Source organism: Malaya genurostris, chromosome 3 (genome assembly GCF_030247185.1).
Source record: "Malaya genurostris strain Urasoe2022 chromosome 3, Malgen_1.1, whole genome shotgun sequence".
NCBI lineage: Eukaryota > Metazoa > Arthropoda > Insecta > Diptera > Culicidae > Malaya > Malaya genurostris.
In genome coordinates, this window is record NC_080572.1 from 182,198,067 (window position 1) to 182,220,591 (window position 22,525).

General features: G+C 36.9%; 1 protein-coding gene across 3 annotated transcripts in view; it reads right to left on the reverse strand.

Moving 5' to 3' along the window:
• LOC131435107 (protein phtf) overlaps positions 1–22,525 on the reverse strand; it is a 30,303-nt gene that overhangs the window by 2,749 nt on the left and 5,029 nt on the right. Inside the window, exons 2-7 of one of the 3 annotated variants that reach the window (XM_058602642.1) lie at positions 10,397–11,362; positions 2,851–3,305; positions 2,178–2,306; positions 1,486–2,111; positions 1,262–1,423; positions 1,121–1,198 (exon numbers count right to left, since the gene is read on the reverse strand). In XM_058602642.1, coding sequence (XP_058458625.1) covers positions 1,121–1,198; positions 1,262–1,423; positions 1,486–2,111; positions 2,178–2,306; positions 2,851–3,305; positions 10,397–11,340 — 2,394 coding nt within the window. In that variant the 5' untranslated portion in view covers positions 11,341–11,362. Of the gene's footprint in view, positions 1–1,120; positions 1,199–1,261; positions 1,424–1,485; positions 2,112–2,177; positions 2,307–2,583; positions 3,306–10,396; positions 11,363–22,525 lie in introns of all 3 variants that reach the window. The other 2 variants (XM_058602641.1, XM_058602640.1) reach the window with 2 other exon arrangements.

Below are 22,525 nucleotides of genomic sequence, written 5' to 3' on the forward strand. Positions count from 1 at the left end.
TAGAATGGTGATATTCTGACGAGATTCTCGGATTTATCTTCTTCGGTACATAAAAAAACATCGTTGGCTTCGTACCATTTCATTACCGATTTCGCGTAGAGGCACAATGCTAAATCCGACCAAATCAAACTGTTCTTCCTGGAACCGGAGCGATAACAGCAAGCGCTCCTGGAGGCATTTTTCTTTATATTTTCGATGTCAACAGTTCCGGTCGATACGTACCGGCTTGCAAAATTTACCGTACCCACAGATCGCCTGCCACACTAAGTACTTCTTGGCAAATTTGACGACTTCCTTCTTCCCGGGAATTCAAAGAGAAATTCCAGGCCGGGAATCAGCTTGGAAACACTCTAATATATGTCTCGACGTTCATGGTGATGAATTTCAGCTGCATCAACCACTCCCTGTACAGCTTTTTGTCGCGGGATTTGGCCACCGTATTCTGTTTATCGATATTCGGTTGGGCGCCTTCCTCATCTTCTTCGTTGTTTGCTTGTCAAATCTGACAGATCTTACGTCATTTAGGGGGTCAATATTTAGCGAACATAACTTTCTTTTATTTCACTAATTGTAACTGGAACTGTTATTGGAATGTAAAATTAGAGTTCTAATTAGAAATACCATTAAATTCCATTAATATTACACACGTCACTTTACGAACTATAACGGGCGTAATAAAACAGATACGTATTTCGGATGTTATTTACATCCTTCTACAGTGATATTATACTATTTTTCTTCATTTTTTGTCTTAGACTCGACACTGCATAACGGTTACTGTTGAAGTGTTATGCCACCTAGCAGAACCACTTATGCCCTTCCAACCATCTTCAAGAGTCATTGCGCCAAGATGCGACTTTTGAATTAGGATAAGAGAGAATATTCAGCTAATCCAAAGACATTTCCTCTCCTTTCCAGATCACTCTGATCATGTGGTAGAGTGCGTATTCTAGCTAAACGCTATAGACTTTGAACAGTTCGGCAGGATCTCGTCTTTCCCAGTGAGATAAAAATAGAATCACACCGATTTTTGTTGTGTAATTTGAATTACTGATTTTCATCAAACTAAAGGCGATGCGCAGAGCTGCACTCGTAAGAGATGAATTGATTGTAAACTTACTTTGAGGAGATCTGCTGCTAACTTAAGCACATTGTTGGATATCATAAGTTCATCCTTTTTGTTAGGTTTTTGTTCGATCTGAAACAACAAGAATGGAATATAATTTTTGTGTTTTAAGACAAATTTTAGAACATGACTCACTTGTACATATAGGTTGATTTGTTCTGTAATTAACACTGAGACACTTTTGTACTTCTTATTAATTTTAGTACCCAGAGTCATAAAACGCAGCAGGAAAGTCCCGAAAGCACAGGACCACACTAAGGCTTCTAGATTAACCTGCGAGTGCATATGCACGGAATCCTACGAAAATGCATCTGGTTTCAGTATCAGTTTCAACGGGGAAAAAAATTGACATAACAAACCTTTAACCACTCAACACTTAAAAACGCCAACAATAGCAGCGTAATAATAAATGCAGCCGAAACGATTACATCCACCGAATTCTGCGGCCCGCGACGTTTCAGATAGGAACGCACGCACAGCCAGGTTTTGATATTCCTCACTTTGTTCAAACGAAAGTGGGGAATGCCTGATTTTTGGGCCCGTCGCGAGGATGTAAGATGCGAGAACAGCTTGGCGTAGAGGAATCGTTGCTTGAAGGTGCGTTCGGCAACGGCCAGCAGGAAAAAAATCAGATAGGTTAGACAAAGCCGCAAAACGAATCCCAAAATCAGAACTGTCTTTTCCCAGTTGGAGTCTCCGAAGGCAAATCGAAGAATTGCCATGCACGAGAATGAGGTTTTCTCCAGCAGCAGCACCGGCAGGTCGAGAAAATTCAGCTCCGTGGCGTTGGTCGAATCGACGGTTGCTTCGCACAGTCTGCAGAACGCCGGAACCAGTGACAGAATCAGACTGAGAACAACGCCAATGTAGACATAATCGCACGTTTCCGGCATGGCTTCGACGCGCTCGATGATGGCAGAGGAAATATCCAGTACCGACATTTCCGCCTTTTTAGCTTCCCGCGCGTTCCAAATGGTGCAGCTGACTGAAACAAGATGAGAATATTTGTAGTTTAGAACCGCTTGTGATTCTTGTGATGTTAATTTATTACCTCTATCGTTGGCGCCGCATGACGGATTGAGAATAATCGTCGGCGCATCTTCCAGATCGTAATCGTCATCCGAGTGTTCATTCTGGCCATCCGATTGATTGAGATCTGAGCTGTAACTACATTCATCACCTGGTTATGGAGAGAAGAAATAACCCCTTGTGAGATTAGCTTCATGTCATTACGGTCATACCAAAGCAAATCTCTACCGGACACCGACATGGAATTTTACCTCCCTTTTACCGACACGGGTGTGACAGAAGCTTGAATAGATATAGATAATGCAAGTTGTTACTGGAAACTTAACCGAACGGAATATGTGTATGTAGAACGGAAAATAGGACAAATGCAGGATAATGAACCACATAAAATGGATTGAGTTAGAAGCGGTTAGAATCAGAATACTCACTATCGGTGTTGGCAAAATTTCTACCATTGTCCCCGATCGTACCTTCTGAAAGATGCTGATGATGGTGATGGTGGTGGCTGTGATGCAAATGATGATGGTGAAGATGATGATGATGACTAGACTCGCTGTTATGTAGATCGAAATCGTTCTCCTCGTCGGTATCACCGCTGGATTCAAGTTTCTCGTCGAATGCACTGCCCTTCGCATCGCTCTGTTCCTGATGGTCTAGTAGGGATTTGCTTCGTTCGGTTCGTTGCATTTCAATACCAAGTTCGGACGCCAGGTGAACCGGGCATTTGTTGGATTTTATTTCCCCTGCACTTCCCAACTGTTCCTGGCTGGTAGGGGTATTTCGTAGAGTATCCGTATCGCTATCGGATCGGTTTTCCTTGTCGACCTGGGGCACCCCACTGACCCACGTGTTGGTGTACGGTAGCTTCTTGTAGTAGACTTCGGCGGTAACTCCTGCGTTCGAACTGTCTTCCCCTCCGGAACTTTTCCCATTCAAACTCTCAAACCCATCATCGTCGACTGGAGCTTCCTGGGTGTTGCTAGCGTCACTGCTAGTCCTGGAACTTGTCCGTTGACTATTACACACCTGTGGATCCCATTTTACGTTGCGTCTTCGCAAAGTACTGTCAACTTGCTGTCCGTTGAGTGTTGACAAGCTGTTTGGAGTGCAAATTGTTTCCTGATGTGAACTCGTTGCCTCGTCCGTTATGCTGAAATAGAAACACTATTATTTTATGTTCGTGCATTTAGTCATAAGTCTGTTTTCGCATATTCGTACGTATTCTAAGCAGACGATTGGAGTATTATGTGAATGTTCAGAGCATTGCATAAATGTTAAGAATCAGCAAAACAAACTCGATTTAGTAACATGAATATTACGAAGATACGACGAGATTCTTAAGCTAGTTTGAGCAGTGTGAATCTATCGCTTCGGATGTCTCTAAGAATTCATCGATGTTGTTTTGATAGGGCAATGTATCCTCGAAACGTTTACTTAAACCAGTGCAGACCATACGATCTTTTGAAGTTAATCATCATCTACTAATGTTAGGCTAGTACCTAACTGTACCATACCAGGAAATACAGAGATCATTGATCACTAATACAAATATTACTGCTCTCAAGTGACTTCCTTGACGAACACAATTGACAGTTCAAGTTCGAAAAGCATCCTCGCTGGTTTGCTGCTAATCTGTAGTTGGAAAATCAGGAAGCTGTCTGTAAGTGAATTATATAACGCGTAATTCCGAACAAATCGGTTAGTCTCCGTTTGACGTCAGTGCATTTAAGGTCTGAGGACAGAGGGTCACGTGTTGAGTTTTAAATCGACCACGTGGCTCACTCAATTCCCTTTGCGCATCGTATTTCTCTTGTACTCTCTCGTATATGAGCAAACTGTACCGGGTTGCCAGCATACATTTTATTATTTTGATGAGAAGTTTTATCACATTAATCTATCGTATGGGTTGGACATTACATGGATTCCAATGAACAATGAAAAAATATTCAACTTTCACAAAGATTGAATGTCTTTGTGTTTGGCAGCCTTGTCGAGCCAATTTTTTTTCTCTCTCCTTTTTCAGAATGCTATCAGGAAACCAGGACTTTGTTTCACAGAAAAATACAAGACTTTATTTTTATCGCGATAGCATATATGTTTTTATGTACTAACCGCATCTAAACTAAATTATCTAGACTTTGTCACGGTAGATTTATGATACAAGCCTTCAAAGCCGAGATATTCGATGAACAAGTAGTGGTATGCATTTCCGAGCGTTCTAATTTTCAGCAGTTCTTCAGTCAGAAAAAAATACAACACGACCGCTAAACTCAATGAATCATTCTGAAAATTTCACAGAATATTCTCAACTAAATTTCGAAGACATTGTCAGGTGGGTTTTTCTACATTCTGCACCGTTTCCAAGAAAATTTAATTTGAAACGGGAAAATAGCAAAAAACCTACCACTTTACGGTACTGTCCTCAGCCCTTAAAATCAAATCTCAAATTTGCACTGAAATGAGTAACATGACTCAATTTATAAAGACGTAATTCCTTAAATAACTTATTTTGACAATAATTATTTAAATCATGTTTCGCACATACTCTGACTTTCACGCAGGAAAGTAAAGTTATATGTTTAAATACAAAAAAAAAATTACAGGGTTGTGTACGAAACACGACGATCTTGATGACATTAAAAACCTTTTCTAATCCACCTTCTCATATTATCTTATATTTTCAAAAATATCATTAGAAGATACTGTCAAGAAATCAATCTTGAATAAAATAAGAAACTTTCTTTGGGTATAAACTAACCTAACCTTTTCAATTTGTAAACAGTTATGTCAAGTTAATCAGAATTTTTCTTTATTTTGCATCGTCGCACTAAATGATTGAACACACTTTACCCTATAGATCTGGAATCGGAAATCGGACCCGAATGAAATTAAACAACAATCTATAGACTATAGGAACTTTTGTTCGAGCCCACATTCATGGGAATCGATCAAATCATCTCTGAGAAATTGAGTGAGTCTCGTTTTATAGTTTTTGACCACTATTCCGGGTACTTTTGGAGCTGGGAACTTAGAACCAGTATAGCCGAAGTCGGTTCGTTTAGTAAGTAACTAATATAGCCTACAAATGAAATCAGTTTTGAACCAAATTTAGAAGAATGTTACCCATTTTTGCATCCTCGCTCTAAATGACGGTGTGCAATTTTAAACACACTTTACCCTATGAAAGCATAATGATGATACATACTCACACAAACAAACATTGTTCAGCTTTATGAACTGTGTCGAATGATATACAACACTTAGCCGTCCGGGCCAATTTTTCAAACTTTCTGTACGATAAAGGCAATTAGTGTACTTTTATAGAAAAGCATCGTTATCATGATTTTGTAATAACACTAACAAGTAGGTACAAAATGAATAACATATTAACAAATTTACATATTTTTCATCTAAAAAATATAGATTTAAATGTGGCAATCCTGCACGTTATACGAAATTTAACAAAGCACGCTGAGAACGGAGCAAAGCCGGTGATTTTTTCTTCTCCCGTACCGCACGTACCGACGCGTACCAGTTTTGCATCGTCATTTTGAATGACGATTTGAATGTTTTGACACTCATAATTTCGGAACAGGAAGTCGGGTCTGGATGAAATTGCACAATATATTTTAAGACAATGAGAGCTTTAATTTGAATCATGATTCGTGGAAATCGGTTTAACCGCTTGTGAGAAATCGAAATGAGATTCGTTTTTGGAGCTTTTCTTCACTATTATCGGTGCTTTCGGAAGCGGAAACCGGGGACTAGCAGTCCGAAAGTAGTTTCCTATATTCACTAACTAACAAGATCTTCCAACTAGATGAATTTAGCAGTAAGTTTTAGAAAAAATATGCACCTCGTTTCGCCATCGCTTGTGAAAGAATGCTCACGAAATTGAAAATTTTCACTAATCGCACTGTAATACCGGAACCGGAAGTCGGATCTGGATCAAATTTTCAGTGACGTTTTGAAGAATTCTAAGACCATTTATGTACTTCTTGGTTTGTGAAAATCGGTTCAGAAATTTCCGAGAATTTTTTTTAAATAAATTTACACATATTTCCTTGTAACACCGAATCCGGTAGTCGGATCCAATTGAATTAATAATTCAAGAAAATTGTATGAGGCCATAAGACCTTTCATTTGAATCTAAGTTTGTGAAAATCGATTCAGCCATCTCTGTGAAAATTGAGTGACATTGTCACATACACACAAACAAACATTTTGTGATCTAGACGAACTGAGTCGAATGGTATATGACACTCGGCCTCGGTTGTGAAGTTGGTTTTCACAGCGATTGCATAGCTTTTCTATATGAGAAAAGCCAAACACCCGTTTCCAAATTTTTTAGCAAATACTTTTGCTATGCTTGTTTGAGGTAAATGTTTTCAAAACTACTGGTTGTTAAATCTCGATGATCAGGCTCAGAATTATCGTAATTTCAAACGCTTCTAGCTTGGTGATTTGAAGGTGGATTTATATTATTTCTCGATGAACATCAGATTAGGTCCGGAGTGAAAATTACAGTTTCTTTTTGTTTATTTTCTCTTTCAATTATTACGAAATATTCCTGCATTCTGCTACAGTTTTTTCAGTGTAGATTAAAATATGATAGTATTAGTTATGCTTCTTTGCAAGTTAGAGAGATGAATTGCTAAGAGTACCGTTAAGCGACCCATACACGTTCAGTTTTCCGTGACAGTTTCTCGTGTGTGGCGTCATGACTAAACTATTAACTGAAGAGACTGAAGAGTTCTTCCGGCCAGGCCCGTACCCAGGATTTAATTTCGGGAGGGGCCCAAAGTTTCAAAAATAATGTTACTGAAGACGTTTACTGTCTTGTTATTTCTGTAACACATGTCTGAGACATATTAAATAATTATATGTTTTTGATTTCGGGAGGGGCCAGATCCTCTCGGGCCCCTCCTCTGGGTACGTGACTGCTTCCGGCCAAACGTCCGGTTTTTTGACTGAAGCTCTCGAGTTCAGTTTCATCAGATCAACTGACAGTTTTTCAGTTAATCGTTCAGTCCGTCAGTTCTTTTTTAATCAGAATAATGTGCCTCCATGACTGAAACTGATGAAACTGATATGAAGATAAAACGCAATACTGACCTGACCCCACACACGCTCAGTTCAGATAATCGTTCAGTTATTTATTCCGACCAAGGGTCATTTGAACTGTCCGGAAAATGTATATCAAAATATGTGTACTAATTTTTCAACAAATATCAAAGTATATGTACTAATTCAAAAATCAAAATATATGTACTAATTTTTCTCAGAGAAGGCGTGACCGATTTTCACAAACTTAAATTCAAATGAATGGTCTCATGGTCCTACACAAAACTTCCGAATTTCATTTGTATTCGACTTCCGGTTCCGGAAATATAAGGTTATTAGAGTAAAAATTCCAATTTAAATTTACTTACTCGCTTTTCTCAGAGATGGCGTGACCGATTTCAACAAACTTTGATTCAAATGAATGGTCTTAAGGTCTCACACAAAATTTCTGAATTTCATTTGGATCCGATTTCCGGTTCCGGAATTATAGGGTAAAGTTTGTAAAAATTTTTATACCATCACTTAGAGTGTAAGAGTAAAGTGTGTTAAAAATTGTATATCTTCACGCGGGCGAAACAGAAAACGTGAAAAAATTATAAATCGGCCAAAAAAAAAAAACTACTCCAATTTTCATTGAACGGTCAACTAAACCGATTCCGGTTAATCTTTCAAGAATCGAAGAATTCGATTTTGAAAAATACCACAGTATTATATATGATAGTATGTTTAATATGAGAAAGGCATCATTACGCCACTAGGTGGATTAAAACAGGTTTTTTGTAAGTAGTCACAGTGGCAGCAGTCCCTTGCTTCAGTTCTACACTGGACCCTTGATAAGATTTGATTCTATGAGCTTCTATTTTAAATCAACACTCAGACTCAGACTCAGTGTTCATGTTTGTGTGTATCTATGGAACAGAAACAACAGATCGCAATATAACTAATGGTTTTCGTATATGAAATGACTAATGGATTTGAGATGAATGGGGGTACCGTTACCCAATTTCTATCTTTTCTAATGGTTGATCGTTAGTCCTGAGCTGAAACGGTGGCCTTTATTACCATTCTTGCATGCACTTACTCTTACATTTCACTCACACATCATCTCACCCATCAGGTCCCAAACGATACATCATCACAATACAAACTGAATGAACATCGTTTGACAGCTATCAGTGGTTTGCTCATTGGTTAAGTCATTATTATTTCGTTCTATTCTACAATATTCTATCTCATTCCACAGTAACAAACCACCAATAAACGTCAAATATGGACTCGATTCACCGTACACCTGTTGTCATCGTGTGAAACCCAATTGGGATACGTTCACTCCACTTAACTTCCACTTCACACTGGTAATAAGGGCCGGTAGTATGAAAATAAAACATAAAAAAGAGCTCAGTTAAGCGCTACCGGCATCTCCAACCCCGGATGTTGGAGCGTAATGCAATCAACATCTTATTCATTTAATTCGTTCCATATCTTATTCATTTAGTTCAATTATGAAACTAAAATCTGTAACGCGTATCTGTATCAAATTGTAACGCTAATTGATTGTATGTGATGATGTTTGCAATACCGTCAAGCCCACCAACCAATGGGAGGGACATTTCTTTATCAAATTGTAACAAAAATTGATTGTATCTTATGATATTTGCAATATCGTAAAGATCTCTCATTTGCAGTTAGAACCTAATCTAATGTTCAAAGAGAAGTAATATAAATCCATATTCAAATCACCTGGTTAGAAGCGTTTAAAACTACGGAACTTCTAAGCCTACTCTTTAAGTACAGCGTTTACTGCAACCCCATCGTGTACCGGTGAACTAAAATTAATAGCGAATTGCGATGCAGGCAAAACGAACACATGTTTGGCCGTGCCGCACACTGACCAGATGACTACCACTTTCACCCTTTTTGCCTTTCTCATATAGAAAGGTTATGCAATCACTGTGAAAACCGACTTTTGAACCGAGGCCCGGAGGGCCGAGTGTCATATACCATTCGACTCAGTTCGTCGAGTACGCAAAATGTCTGTGTGTGTATGTGTGTGTGTGTATGTGCGTATGTGTGTATGTAACGTTTTTTGCACTAACTTTTCTCGGAGATGGCTGAACCGATTTTCACAAACTTAGATTCAAATGAAAGATCTTGTGGTCCCATACAAAATTCCTGAATATTATTTGGATCCTACTTCCGGTTCCGGAATTATGGGGTAAAATGTGCAAAAAATTGTAAAAATAAGTGCACTAACTTTTCTCAGAGATGGCTGAACCGATTCTCACAAACTTAGATTCAAATGAAAGGTCGTATAGTTCCATACAAAATTCCTGAATATTATTTGGATCCGATTTCCGGTTCGGGAGTTATGGGATAAAATGTGCAAAAAAAGACAAACTTAGGTTCAAATGAAAGGTCCTGTGGTCCCATACGTAATTCCTGAATTTCAAGCGGATCCGACTTCCGGATCCGGAAATATAGGGTAAAGTGGGTTAAAAATTGTATACCGTCACTGAAAATAGGGAAAATCCATAAAAAAAATTCTAAATCGACCTCAAATCTTTTCCAATTGATAGTTTTTATCAGTAGACGGTCAATCAAACCGATTTCGGTTATTCTTTTAAGAATCGAAGAAAATTATTTTGAAGAATACCGCAGTATTATATATGATAGTATGATTGATATGAGAAAGGCATCACTACACCACTAGGTGGATTAAAACAGGTTTTTAATATTATGCTTCAATGCAACTATTTTCATCTCACCCTCCGAGTAAGATGATTATAATAGAATTGAAATATAATTGAAACTAAGGTTCAGAGTTCAGTTCCAAACTTTGGTTCTGAAGAAGTCAGTTCCGGAATTCAGGTTCAGAATCCAGAACTGAACTCAAAGAACTGTGAATAATGAACTGGAACTGAATTTTGGAACGCAGTTTCAGAATCCAGGTGCGAAATGCAGGTTTACAGTCCAGAATTCAAATGCTTTTTCACATCTAAGATAAATGCACTGAACGAGGTTTAACATCGAATAAGTATTTGCCATCGATTCATAACGATAGTTTACGCACATTTTAGGAAACGATAAATGTCTTAACATTGAAAAGCTATAAAATACCGAATTCCTATTGTTTTTTATTTAAGAAGCTATCGCAAAAACCACAATGAAACCACTTACCCTGGCATGAGTAGGAAGACCGAATCATCTCCGTCAGTCGTTTGGTTTAATTGACTAATTTTCTTATCTGACTTTCCAGTCTTTTTGTTCGGCAGCAAGTCTTTCATAATTTCTTCCGAAGAAAAAACGGCATCATTTGGACTAGTGTTTACTAGATCGTTCCGGACGTTTTCATCGCGTGGCGCTGGATCCCGATGGTTTTGACTCAGAGTCTCACTACTGGTGCTGCTGCTTGTGCTACAGGCTCCTTGTTTTTTGGCGGTTCTCATTGGTGATCCGGTGGAGGATTTTGAAGTCCCACTGAACGTATTTTTCGGTGGCTGTGCTTCGGGATCGTCCAGGGAAGATTTTGTTATAGTCCCAGTATCATAGGGAACTCGTGCACGACGCCGTTTTCGTATTCGTTCGCGTTTTTTCAGCGTCGAATGCGAATGGCATTTCTTCAACCCATGGCAGAGGTTGTTGCTGTTCGATGCAGTCGCGACTATCTGCGAGTGAATGACACTCAGCAAGAGACTGAGAGCCAGAGGAATCAGAAAATCCGTTATAGAAACGATATGTTCGTCCTGGTCGGCACCTGTTTTATTAACATTGTAGCTGTAGATTCCGAGATTAATCATCTGCAGTAGGTATAGCGACAGAAGCAGAAAAAACACTCTCGGAGAGGTTTGCTTCACCCACCATCTGGCGTAGACGGGCAGGAACAGGAGCCGCACAGCTGCCAAATATATCACAGTCAGTATCGAGAGTTTCGATTTGGCCTTGGGGAACGTCGATCCGCGCACCAGATCCACATCGATTAGCTCGGTTTTGAGTTTGGTATTTTTCAATGGTAGATGCGTGATGCCAGCCAGGATCTTCTGCTCGATTGTTTTCTCCCATTGCTGTTTATCATATGTGCCAATCTTTTTCTGGTACCAAACTACCAGTTCATCCAGGCGCATAGTTTGTGTTCACCAGTCGAGTCTATCGTGTAAATAAGCAAGAAAGAAAATAGATTCATTAATTAACTGTTAATTGGATCGCGTGCGATCGTTGAGAACCAGTCAACAAACGTGCTATTTTTAGCGATAAATTTTTTCGGTGTTTTTGCACTTTGCCTTCTGACGGCCGCTAGACTTTCTGTTGGGAGATTCTTAGCTTATGAAATCGCTGGTTTGTCGTCTATCGGCAACTATTTATCTCGTTGTTGATTATAAAAAGTAGCAATTACAATGTACTAGATTTGAGATTTTACGTCTCATTTATTTACGTAAATAGTGCCGACAGATGAAGACCAACGAACCAAGTAGGCCCGTAGTTTGTTTGATATTTAACTGATGTCGTTTTCGTTTTTAAATTGCACTACACTGGTGTAGCGAAAGCTGCACTGAAACCGTTCGTTTTTGCCAATTGCACTACACCAGTGCTACACTTTTTCTGCACCGATACCACTGGTGTAGCACTCATCAAAAGTTTGGTGTAGCTCTGTGCAATGGAATCATGTATTGTAGTCAATGGTTACTGTTTATGTTTTCGTCATTTTTGTTCGTTTATTCAAGCCTCAGTGTAGCACTGCACCGGTGTAGTGCAAGTTAAAAATGAAAACGCCATGAGTTTTGATGTATTTTATGGCGTTTTCGTTTTTAATTTGCACTACACCGGTGCAGTGCTACACTGAGGCATGAATAAACGAACAAAAATGACGAAAACATAAACAGTAACCATTGACTACAATAAACGATTCCATTGCACAGAGCTACACCAAACTTTTGATGAGTGCTACACCAGTGGTATCGGTGCAGAAAAAGTGTAGCACTGGTGTAGTGCAATTGGTAAAAACGAACGGTTTCAGTGCAGCTTTCGCTACACCAGTGTAGTGCAATTTAAAAACGAAAACGACATTAGTGTTAGCATTTGTTAGACACTCTGTTTCAATGATTAAATTAATGTCTATTCAAGATACAAGATACACACTACTGGTAATAATTATCACGTTTCAACGTCAATGAAAAACTTGTTTTTTTTCTTAATTCTAGCACATTCCGGAAGATTATCAACTTCGACAAAAGGATTGTAATACCAAGGTTTTGATGTTTACGCCAATAGATATGCTCGTCTTTTTAAGCAAACCAATCAGACCCCCAATTTTGACTTCTTCGTAGAAATCTAAGTGCTACTCAGCTAATGCCAATGTGGCCCATCAATGGAAACAAATGGTTGTCGGAAGGGGTCAAGTCTTGCGAATAAGGCGGGTCGGATAGCAGCTCCCAGCCAAGTGCTTTGATTGTATCCTGAACTGGTTTTGCTATCTGTGCAGGTGCACTGTCGTGCTAAAATTTTTTTTTTGCCATATCTTTTGGACTATTCAGGTCGGTTTTCGCTTAATTTCTAGTTCCAATTGATCATTTGTAGTTTGTAGCGATTAGTATCAACAGTTTCACCCGGTTTTTCGAAGCTCATGATACACTACACCTTTCTGAATGCACCAAATTGCCTTGTTGAGCAACAGTTTACATTGCTGCCATTCGTTTTTGACTAGAAGTATTGTCTTCATCCAATATTGCTCACAAATTGGTCTTCCATGTTTTCATTTATCACATCAAAAACATTATCTCTGAACCGCTTGAACAATCAGTTTTTTTTCTGAAATAGCATGATCACCATATGCCTCAACAAGCATTCGATGCGACTATGCAGTACTTGTCTTCAAATGAAAATAAAAAAAATGCTATGTACGCTTATATACTCACCCATAAACATATATGTGTATAAATTTATACACATAAATGTTTTCTTCTGGTTATACATATATAAGGTTCATGAATTGAGGGTGTGGGTGTATCTATTATCAATAGTCAGATGATCAAACATATCAATTAACACATAAGCTGAAAAGTCCCGGGCCTAACACATAGATGGTGCTAGTTTTATTGCAATCACCTATTTTTCTGTTAATACTAACCTTTAAAAAAAACTGTTTAAATTTCATTATTTTGTGAGTTATTGTGCTGATAGTGACGCTACTTTTGTTATTTTCAGAACAATGGATGTAAAACAATTTCGTGTTTTAATTTTACACTGCTTCTGTATGGGAAAGATTACCGTACAAGCGAAGCAATGCCTTGAAAATGGTTTTATGGAAACCAGGCTCTATCAGAAACAAAAATAAAATGTTGGTTTGCTAACTTCAAACGTGGTCGTAGAGACACCGATGATGCAGAACGCAGTGGACGTCCAAATGAGGCGGTAACACCAGAAAACATAAAAAAATCCACAAAACTTCACAAGAGAAGTGAAGTTGCATGAGTTAGCTGATCAAGATATCAAAAGAACGTGCTGGGATTATATTGCATGAGCTTTTGACTATGAGAAATCTCTTTACAAAGTGGGTGCCCCATTTGCTCACTGTTGACTAAAAGTGAAAACGTGTTGATGATTCTGAGCAGTGTTTGACCATGTTTAAACATAACAAACCGGAATTTTTGCGTCGATATGTGACAATGGATGAAACATGGATTCATCACTTCGCTCCGGAATCAAAACGATCGTCATCTGAGTGGACAGCAACTGGTGAACCTCGTCCAAAGCCCCCGGAAGCATAACAATCGGCTGAAAAGGTTATGACCTCGGTATTTGCGTGGTGTAAAACATATCGACTATCTTGAGAAAGGAAATACCATTAACAGTGAATATTATATAGCGTTATTGGAGCGTTGGAAGGCTGAAATTGCACAGAAACGACCACATATGGCAAAGAAAAGACTTGTTTCGTCAAGACAACGCACCGTGTCACAAGTCAATCAAAACAATGACAAAACTACATGAATTGAACTTCGAATTGTTCCTACATCCATTGTATTCGCCAAATTTGTTCGCAGACCTGAAAAAATGCTCGCCGGTAAGAAATTTCGCACGAATGAAGAGGTTATTACTGAAACTGAGGCTATCGCTGTTGTGAGTCAAAATATAAATCGTTCTACAGATGTGGTATTGATATGTTAGAGCGGCACTGGAATGATTGCGTTGATCTTGATGGAGATTACGTTTATCAATAAAGTTAATTTTCAGCCCATGTGTAATTTTCCCGTTATTTAATCAACATACCAAAAAAACCAACATGGTGAATTAATTAATATAGACCTATTAATAGCACTGGAATATTAATGGAGTTTTACGAGGCGATTTATGAAAATTTAATAAAATTTGTCTAATTTGACGAGAATCGATACTTTTTTAAGACCGTAGAAACATTTTGCAGATATTTGATATGATTATATGGGGGGGAAGGGGGTGGACGTAGAAGGGGGGTGTAATGTTTTTAATGCCAAAACTCCGGAATTACTGAACGGATTGCTATCAAACTTGGCACATGTACTTCTTGCTCCTCAGAGATGGTCATAGGCGTATTTTTATGAAGGAGGAAGCGTAGCAAGTGTCATTAACAAGGAGGGGTCATGAAAATATACATATAACGTGACGAAATTCGATATTTTTGAAGATCTTAGAAACATTTTGCATACAGTAGATATGATTTAATATATGATGGATGTAGCAAGTGCCTTTTAAAGGGGGGGGGGGGGGGGTATTATGTTTGTAACGGCATAACTTCGAAACTATTTCACGGATTCCTATCAAACCTGGCACATGTGCTTCTTGCTTTTCAGAGATGGTTATAAGAACATTTCCATGGGGGGAGGGAGCGTAGCAAGTGTCCTTAACAAAGGTGGTCATAAAAAAATTTAGCAAATTTGAGGAGAATAGCTACTTTTTGAAGACCGTAGACACTTTTTGCACAACTTAGATATGATTATAAGGATATTCTGTGGAGAGAGGGTGTAGTAAGTGCCTCTAAAAAAGGGAGTGTAATGTTTGTAACGGCATTACTCCGGAACTATTACACGAATAACTATAAAATTTGGCACAGTTATTTCTTGCTCTTCAGAAATAGTCATAAAGGTATTTTCATAGGGGAGGTAGCGTAGTAAGTATCATAATAAAACAGTCTATAAAAAATTCATAAAATTTGATGACTATGCAAACATTTTCCATGCCTTAGATATGATATATATGGAGGATTAATGTAGCAAGTACCTTTAAAAAAGGGGATGTAATGGCATAACTCCGAAACTACTGAACGGATTGGTATCACACTTGGCACATATGCTTGTTGCTCTTCAGAGATAGTTGTAGGGGTATTTTTATGGGGGAGGGAACGTAGCAAGTATTCTTAACAGAGGTCATGAAGAAATTTATTTAATTTGACGAGAATCGATACTTTTTGAAGGTACTTTTTGCGCTTCTTAGATATGATTATAAGGGTATTCGTGTGTGGTGCATGTAGTACGTACCTCTAAAAAGGGGATGTAATGTTTGTAACGGTATAACTCCGGAACTACTGAACGGATTGCTATCAAATTTGGTACAGATACTTCTTGCTCTTTAGAGATGATCAGTAGGACATTTTCAGAGGGGAAGTGTGTAGCAAGTGTCCTTAACATGGGAGGAAGGGGTCAATGGTGACATTTATTTGATTTGAAGAGAATCGACATTTAGACTAGAAGGAGGGGCTTTTGAAAATAAATTCTCATCTCCCATTTTTTGTAAAATAAGAGAGTGGCAAGAATTTCAAGGTAGCAGTAGATAGTATTGCTGTTGATAACTCGAATGCAACGCAATTTTGTTCAAATAATTTCAAGGATCTGGTTCCATTTAGCCAGGAAATTGAAAGAACTAAAGGAAAATCATCTTTATCTGTCTATGAACGCCAGTATATTTAAGTCTCAGCATAACTACGAAACAACTAAACAAATCGCCACCAAGTTTGGCACATGTATCAAAAGTGAGAATCGATATTTTTTGAAAAGCACAGATACTTTCAATACTACTCAGGGTAATCATGGAGCTGATCTGTAGTAAGTTTACTAACCAAAAGGAAGTTAAATCAAAATAGATTATAAGGTTATTTTGAGGATGAAAGAGTGGAGTAAGTGCTCCCAACATGGAAAGTGTAACGGAAAATTGATAGGGTTTTACGAAAAATTTGTACTTCTTTACGAATACAGTATATTTCTAGCAACTAAGTGAGCCTTACAAAAATATTCACAAGAGGGAGGGGGAATAAGTATTCTCAACATTGACCTGAGTTGACGAAATCATACAATCAATGTGCATTGTAATGTATTGCATTGATTTAAATTGAGAAAACTGTCAACTAAAGGTGATGGAAATATGTTTACAACGACATTTGTATTACCAGAATCGTTATTCCATAGGTTTTCCTCCCCGGAGAACGACCAAAATGGTTAATGCCGGGGTAAAATAAATTATATAAAAAAGTTATTCTATAGTACGAATGTAGTAATGATGTTGAACTGCCTTTCGTTAATCATTATCAGATTGAAAATTTTGAGCAATTATGTGGAAATAATGATGTCATAAAAATATTTATAAAGAGGAGGGAGTAGCAAGTGTTTATAGCCATGGAAGTCAAAGATATTGTAGATCGAATGTGACGAGGAAGTACGAAAGTACGTTACAAGTACATCTACATATGAAACTCGGAGATTACTAAGAAAGTATTTATAGAGAGAAAGATGTTTTAAATGATTCTAACAGAAGGGTTCAAATATAAAACTGACCTAATTTGTCGAGAATACCATAAAAAATTTTTGATTATTGTGAGATCTGAGACCATGTAATGTAACCATAACTTTTTTATCTGAAGAGATAGAAATTTTTTTTCTTCTACAAAGTTTTAGAACTATTAAAAATAATTTACTTTGTCAAATATACCAAAAGTCTAGGTCGCACCGTTTCGGATATACAAAGCGTTTTTATGGCAACCCCCTTAAAATCAGTTTTTTATTTATAACTTGTTTCGAGTTATTTTTTTATGCATACTTTCTTTGGAATAATTGAAGAAAATAAAAAATCCCATATTTTTGTTGGAGATAGTGCATAGGTTTATGCAACATTTTGCCTTATTTTACCTAGGATAAAACCTTGCACCGAAGCGAAATATGCAACTTTATGCAGCTGATTTTTACAAAATTTGTAGGAAAAGATGTGCCCAATATCATAAAAAAAAATCTAAGTGGAACTCGGTGGAACTTTTTTTTTTGGTCTTTTCAAAATTAGTTTTAATTACTGAATTATGGCAACCCCCTTAAAACTAGTTTTCTAGTCATAACTTGTTTCGTGTTATTTTTTTATGCATACTTCGTTGGGAATAATTGTAGAAAATATAGAATTTCATAATTTTGTAGAAGCTAATGCATAAGTTTATTCTTTTCTGGAAAATTTATGCATAATTTTACCATTTTTTACCTAGGAAACCTTGTGCCGAAGCGAAATATGCAACTTAATGCAGCAAACTTTTATAATACTTATAGGAGAACATGTACCTTATCCAATTTATTTTCCAATGAGTATATCTTGAGTACTCTTTGTGTGACTCATTTTCACAATGGTCATGCTGAAACCATGAATGGTTAAGAAACAGAGGGCGTCACGCGTCTGCTATTTGGAATCTTTTAATTGAATTTCCGACTAACAGTCTGGACGCGCGTAAACACGCATAAACAAGTTCATGCTTGCACGCGCAACTTAAGCAAATTGTTGCGATTTTTATTTTGTTATTTTTTACAATTGACAATGTTAGAATAAATCTAAGTGGAACTAGATGCAATTTTAGACCTTTTCAAATTTAGTTTTAATTATTGAAAATCCGATTAATTATCAAAACTTCAACACATATTAAAAAAATTGAGAAAATGTTTTCTAGACAAAATATGATAAAGTATTGTTAAAGTACAAACCTTTACGAAGAGATTTCATGTTTAAACGTTTAAATGAATTGAGATATCGCGAAGCAACACGATTTTTAAGACGAGATGTTGATCGGGCGACTGCAAAAGTGAGTTACAGAAATAGCAGACGCGTGACGCCCTCTGTTTCTTAATCATTCATGGTTTCAGCATGGCCATAGTGAAAATGAGTCACACGAATATTACTCAAGATATTCTCATTGGAAAATAAATTTGATAAGGTACATGTTCTCCTATAAGTATTATAAAAGTTTGCTGCATTAAGTTGCATATTTCGCTTCGGCACAAGGTTTCCTAGGTAAAAAGTGGTAAAATTATGCATAAATTTTCCAGAAAAGAATAAACTTATGCATTAGCTTCTACAAAATTATGAAATTCTATATTTTCTACAATTATTCCAAACGAAGTATGCATAAAAAAATAACACGAAACAAGTTATGACTAGAAAACTAGTTTTAAGGGGGTTGCCATAATTCAGTAATTAAAACTAATTTTGAAAAGACCTAAAAAAAAAAGTTCCACCGAGTACCACTTAGATTTTTTTTTATGATATTGGGCACATCTTTTCCTACAAATTTTGTAAAAATCAGCTGCATAAAATTGCATATTTCGCTTCGGTGCAAGGTTTTATCCTAGGTAAAAAAAAGGTAAAATGTTGCATAACTTTGCCAGAAAAGAACAAACCTATGCACTATCTTCAACAAAAATATGCGATTTTATAAATTCTACAATTATTCCAAACAAAGTATGCATAACAAAATAACTAGAAACAATTTATGAATAAAAAATTGATTTTAAGGGGGTTGCCATAAAAACGCTTTGTATATCCGAAACGGTGCGACCTAGACTTTTGGTATATTTGACAAAGTAAATTATTTTCAATAGTTCTAAAACTTTGTAGAAGAAAAAAATTTCTATCTCTTCAGATAAAAAAGTTATGGTTACATTTTTTTGTCAAAGTAGGCCATGAACAATTAATGATATGATCAAATTACGCGGTATATATTTGTAAATAATTTCTTCAAAGCCACTATATACATTAAAAGAACGGTTTGGCAGCTATTGATTTATGTCCACGTTTTTATTGATTCGAACCACTGTGCGGCGGTCAAAGTTTGAAAATTGTCGATTTTGAAAAATCACCATAGGAGGGAAAGTACACGAAATTTCCGAAATCGAACTCTTGCATGAAGCGTCGAGATTTAATATCAACTCGGAAAAAATCGGCTTTCTGGGACTCCGGAAAATTTTCTGATTTCCAAAATCGAAAAAAAATGTATGTCAAATGTCTTAGAATTGTCTGAATCGTCGAGATCTAGTGTCGTCCAGAGTTTTTTTAAACTCTGGGACTTCGAAATATTTAGAGATTTCCGAAATCAACAATTTTGTTTTGAATCTTGACGTTTCATTCTAAAACATTTGGCATCAAAAAAAATTTCGATTTTGGAAATCTCTCAATCGATTTTTTTTTTAAAGGCGGGTGGGTAATATCACAGACATAACTGGATGACGTGAATACGAATAAAATGGATCGTTCAGTTTCTTTGATGTTAAAGATTCTGAATTTTTTAACAGGAATTCAGGAACCGAGTTATTGATCCGAATGCAAGAATTTAGTTATGAAACTCAATTTCTATGATAAATTTGGGAATTGAATTCTGAATAGTTAGATTCATCACTAAACCTGTGTTGTGGAACTAAATTCGAGACCAGGATTCTTTTTCGGCTCTGAATTCTGAACCTGAATCCAAGCACTGAACTCAGGAAATTCTGATACGCAGCGTTACATTCGTTACATATTCGTTACAAAATTCCGGTCCAGGATATCGTTTTCAAATTTGGATCCAGAATTTAGTTCAAAGATCTTTCAAATCTAGTTCCTTAACTCAGTTAAACTTCTAGAATTGTAGAACTGCACTTTGAAGCCAAATTCTAGTAGAATAATATTTGAACACCGTTCAATTCTACTATATATAGTAGAATTAAATGGTGTTAAACTATTATTCCAGTGAAATTATTATACTAAACGCTCAAGTGACAAACTAATGACCAACATTTTGACTTTCATTCTGGTCTAGAACTACAAACCTGAGCTCTGGAATGCACTACTTGATTCTGGCCTTGGGTTCTAGGCGAGGAACCAAATTTTAGATCTGGCTTCTGGGAATGGAAAAGACATCAGGTATTGAATTTTGAAACTGAATTTCAGAAACCCTAGAATTGGATTCTGATCTGAACTGTACGAGTCAACTACGTAGGCAAGAATGAATGAAGCATTTTGCTCCAATACAAACGACCAGCAGCGGGATGACGCAATCGCCCTTGTTTGAAGCGAAACTTCAATTTTAATACTGCGCTGAATTTTTAATACTAGAACTGAAACTGAGCTCTGGACCTGAACCAATCAGAATGATACATTTGCTTTACTTCTTGTTCAGTCAACTGCGCAGGCTAGAATGTACGAAATAGTGTTAATCTTTTATTTATAATATTTATTTCACCAGTTAACCTTTTATACCGACCCAGGTACGAGAAAGGCGTCATTCTTTCATTCTCGTTGATACCAAACATTTTAGAAAACTTTAATTTTGAATTATTTGTGATTATGTCATACAACTGTAAATGTTATCATGAATTGCTGATCATATTTTCGATGGCATGTAGCAAAAATTATGTTGATGGGTTAGATATTTACGATCAAAAACTTATCACTCTCTCAGAGGGTAAATTTTGAAATGGCGCCCCATAGTAAAGTAAGTCGTATTCACGACAAAAAAATAAAGAGGACACTAGATCTCGACGTTTCAGACAATTCTAAGGCATTTGGCATCGAAAACAAATACTTTCGATTTATTTTTGAGATGATGATACTAAATCTCTAGGTTTTATGCAATTCTGAAACTTTCGGCATCAAGAAAATATTTTCGATTTAGGAAATGTCATGTCCCACAGAAAATTTCGAATTTTAATTGCAACATCACTCTTCGCGGGTTCTAAATTATTTGAATTAATCGTAAATGAAACGATTATGTTCAACTGCCTGAACAACACGTTTTCATGTCTGGTCGTTCGGTCACTCCCAACCACCACATGGAATTTGCGACATCGACAACATTGCGAAAGGATTTCAAGTTGATACAATCTACACAGACTAGAAGGCAGCTTTTGATCGAATCATATCTCAAAGACCGCACCGTTCAAGTGAAAATCGGCGACTCACTTTAAGACGAATTCTTTAATAGTGCCGGCGTACCCTAAGGTAATCTTCTTGGACCCATTTTGTTCGTTTTGTTCTTTAATGATGTCACATCGATCTTTACTGGAAGTTGTGAGTTGTTATATGCTGATGATTTTAAAATAATAGTCGTTGTAGTTGATCTAGCGTCTAGCGGATTGCTATCTGCTTCAATCGCGATTATCTTGATTTATCATGTATTGGATAAAGTTGAATGTGTGAAAGATCTTGGCATCTTACTTGATTCCAAACTCATTTTTCGAAACCATCAGTCTATGATAGTAGAAAAAGCCAACAGACAACTCGGTTTTGTGTTTAAAATTGCCAGAGGATTTGATGATCCACTCTGTTTTCGATAATTATACTGTACACTTGTTCGCTCGCATTTGGAGTCTTCGGTTGTGATTTGGGCACCATATCATCAGAACTGGATTTACGGGATCGAAAGCGTTCAACGCAAATTTGTATACGCTGGCCGAACCCATTGAACTTGCCTCTATATGAATCACGCTGCCGATTATTAGGTACGCTCCACAGTGGTTCGAATCAATAAAAACGTGGACATAAATCAATAGCTGCCAAACCGTTCTTTTAATGTATATAGTTGCTTTGAAGAAATTATTTACAAATATATACCGCGTAATTTGATCATATCATTAATTGTTCATGGCCTACTTTGACAAAAAAATGTAACCATAACTTTTTTATCTGAAGAGATAGAAATTTTTTTCTTCTGCAAAGTTTTAGAACTATTGAAAATAATTTACTTTGTCAAATATACCAAAAGTCTAGGTCGCACCGTTTCGGATATACAAAGCGTTTTTATGGCAACCCCCTTAAAATCAGTTTTTTATTCATAAATTGTTTCTAGTTATTTTGTTATGCATACTTTGTTTGGAATAATTGTAGAATGTATAAAATCGCATATTTTTGTTGAAGATAGTGCATAGGTTTGATCTTTTCTGGCAAAGTTATGCAACATTTTACCTTTTTTTACCTAGGATAAAACCTTGCACCGAAGCGAAATATGCAATTTTATGCAGCTGATTTTTACAAAATTTGTAGGAAAAGATGTGCCCAATATCA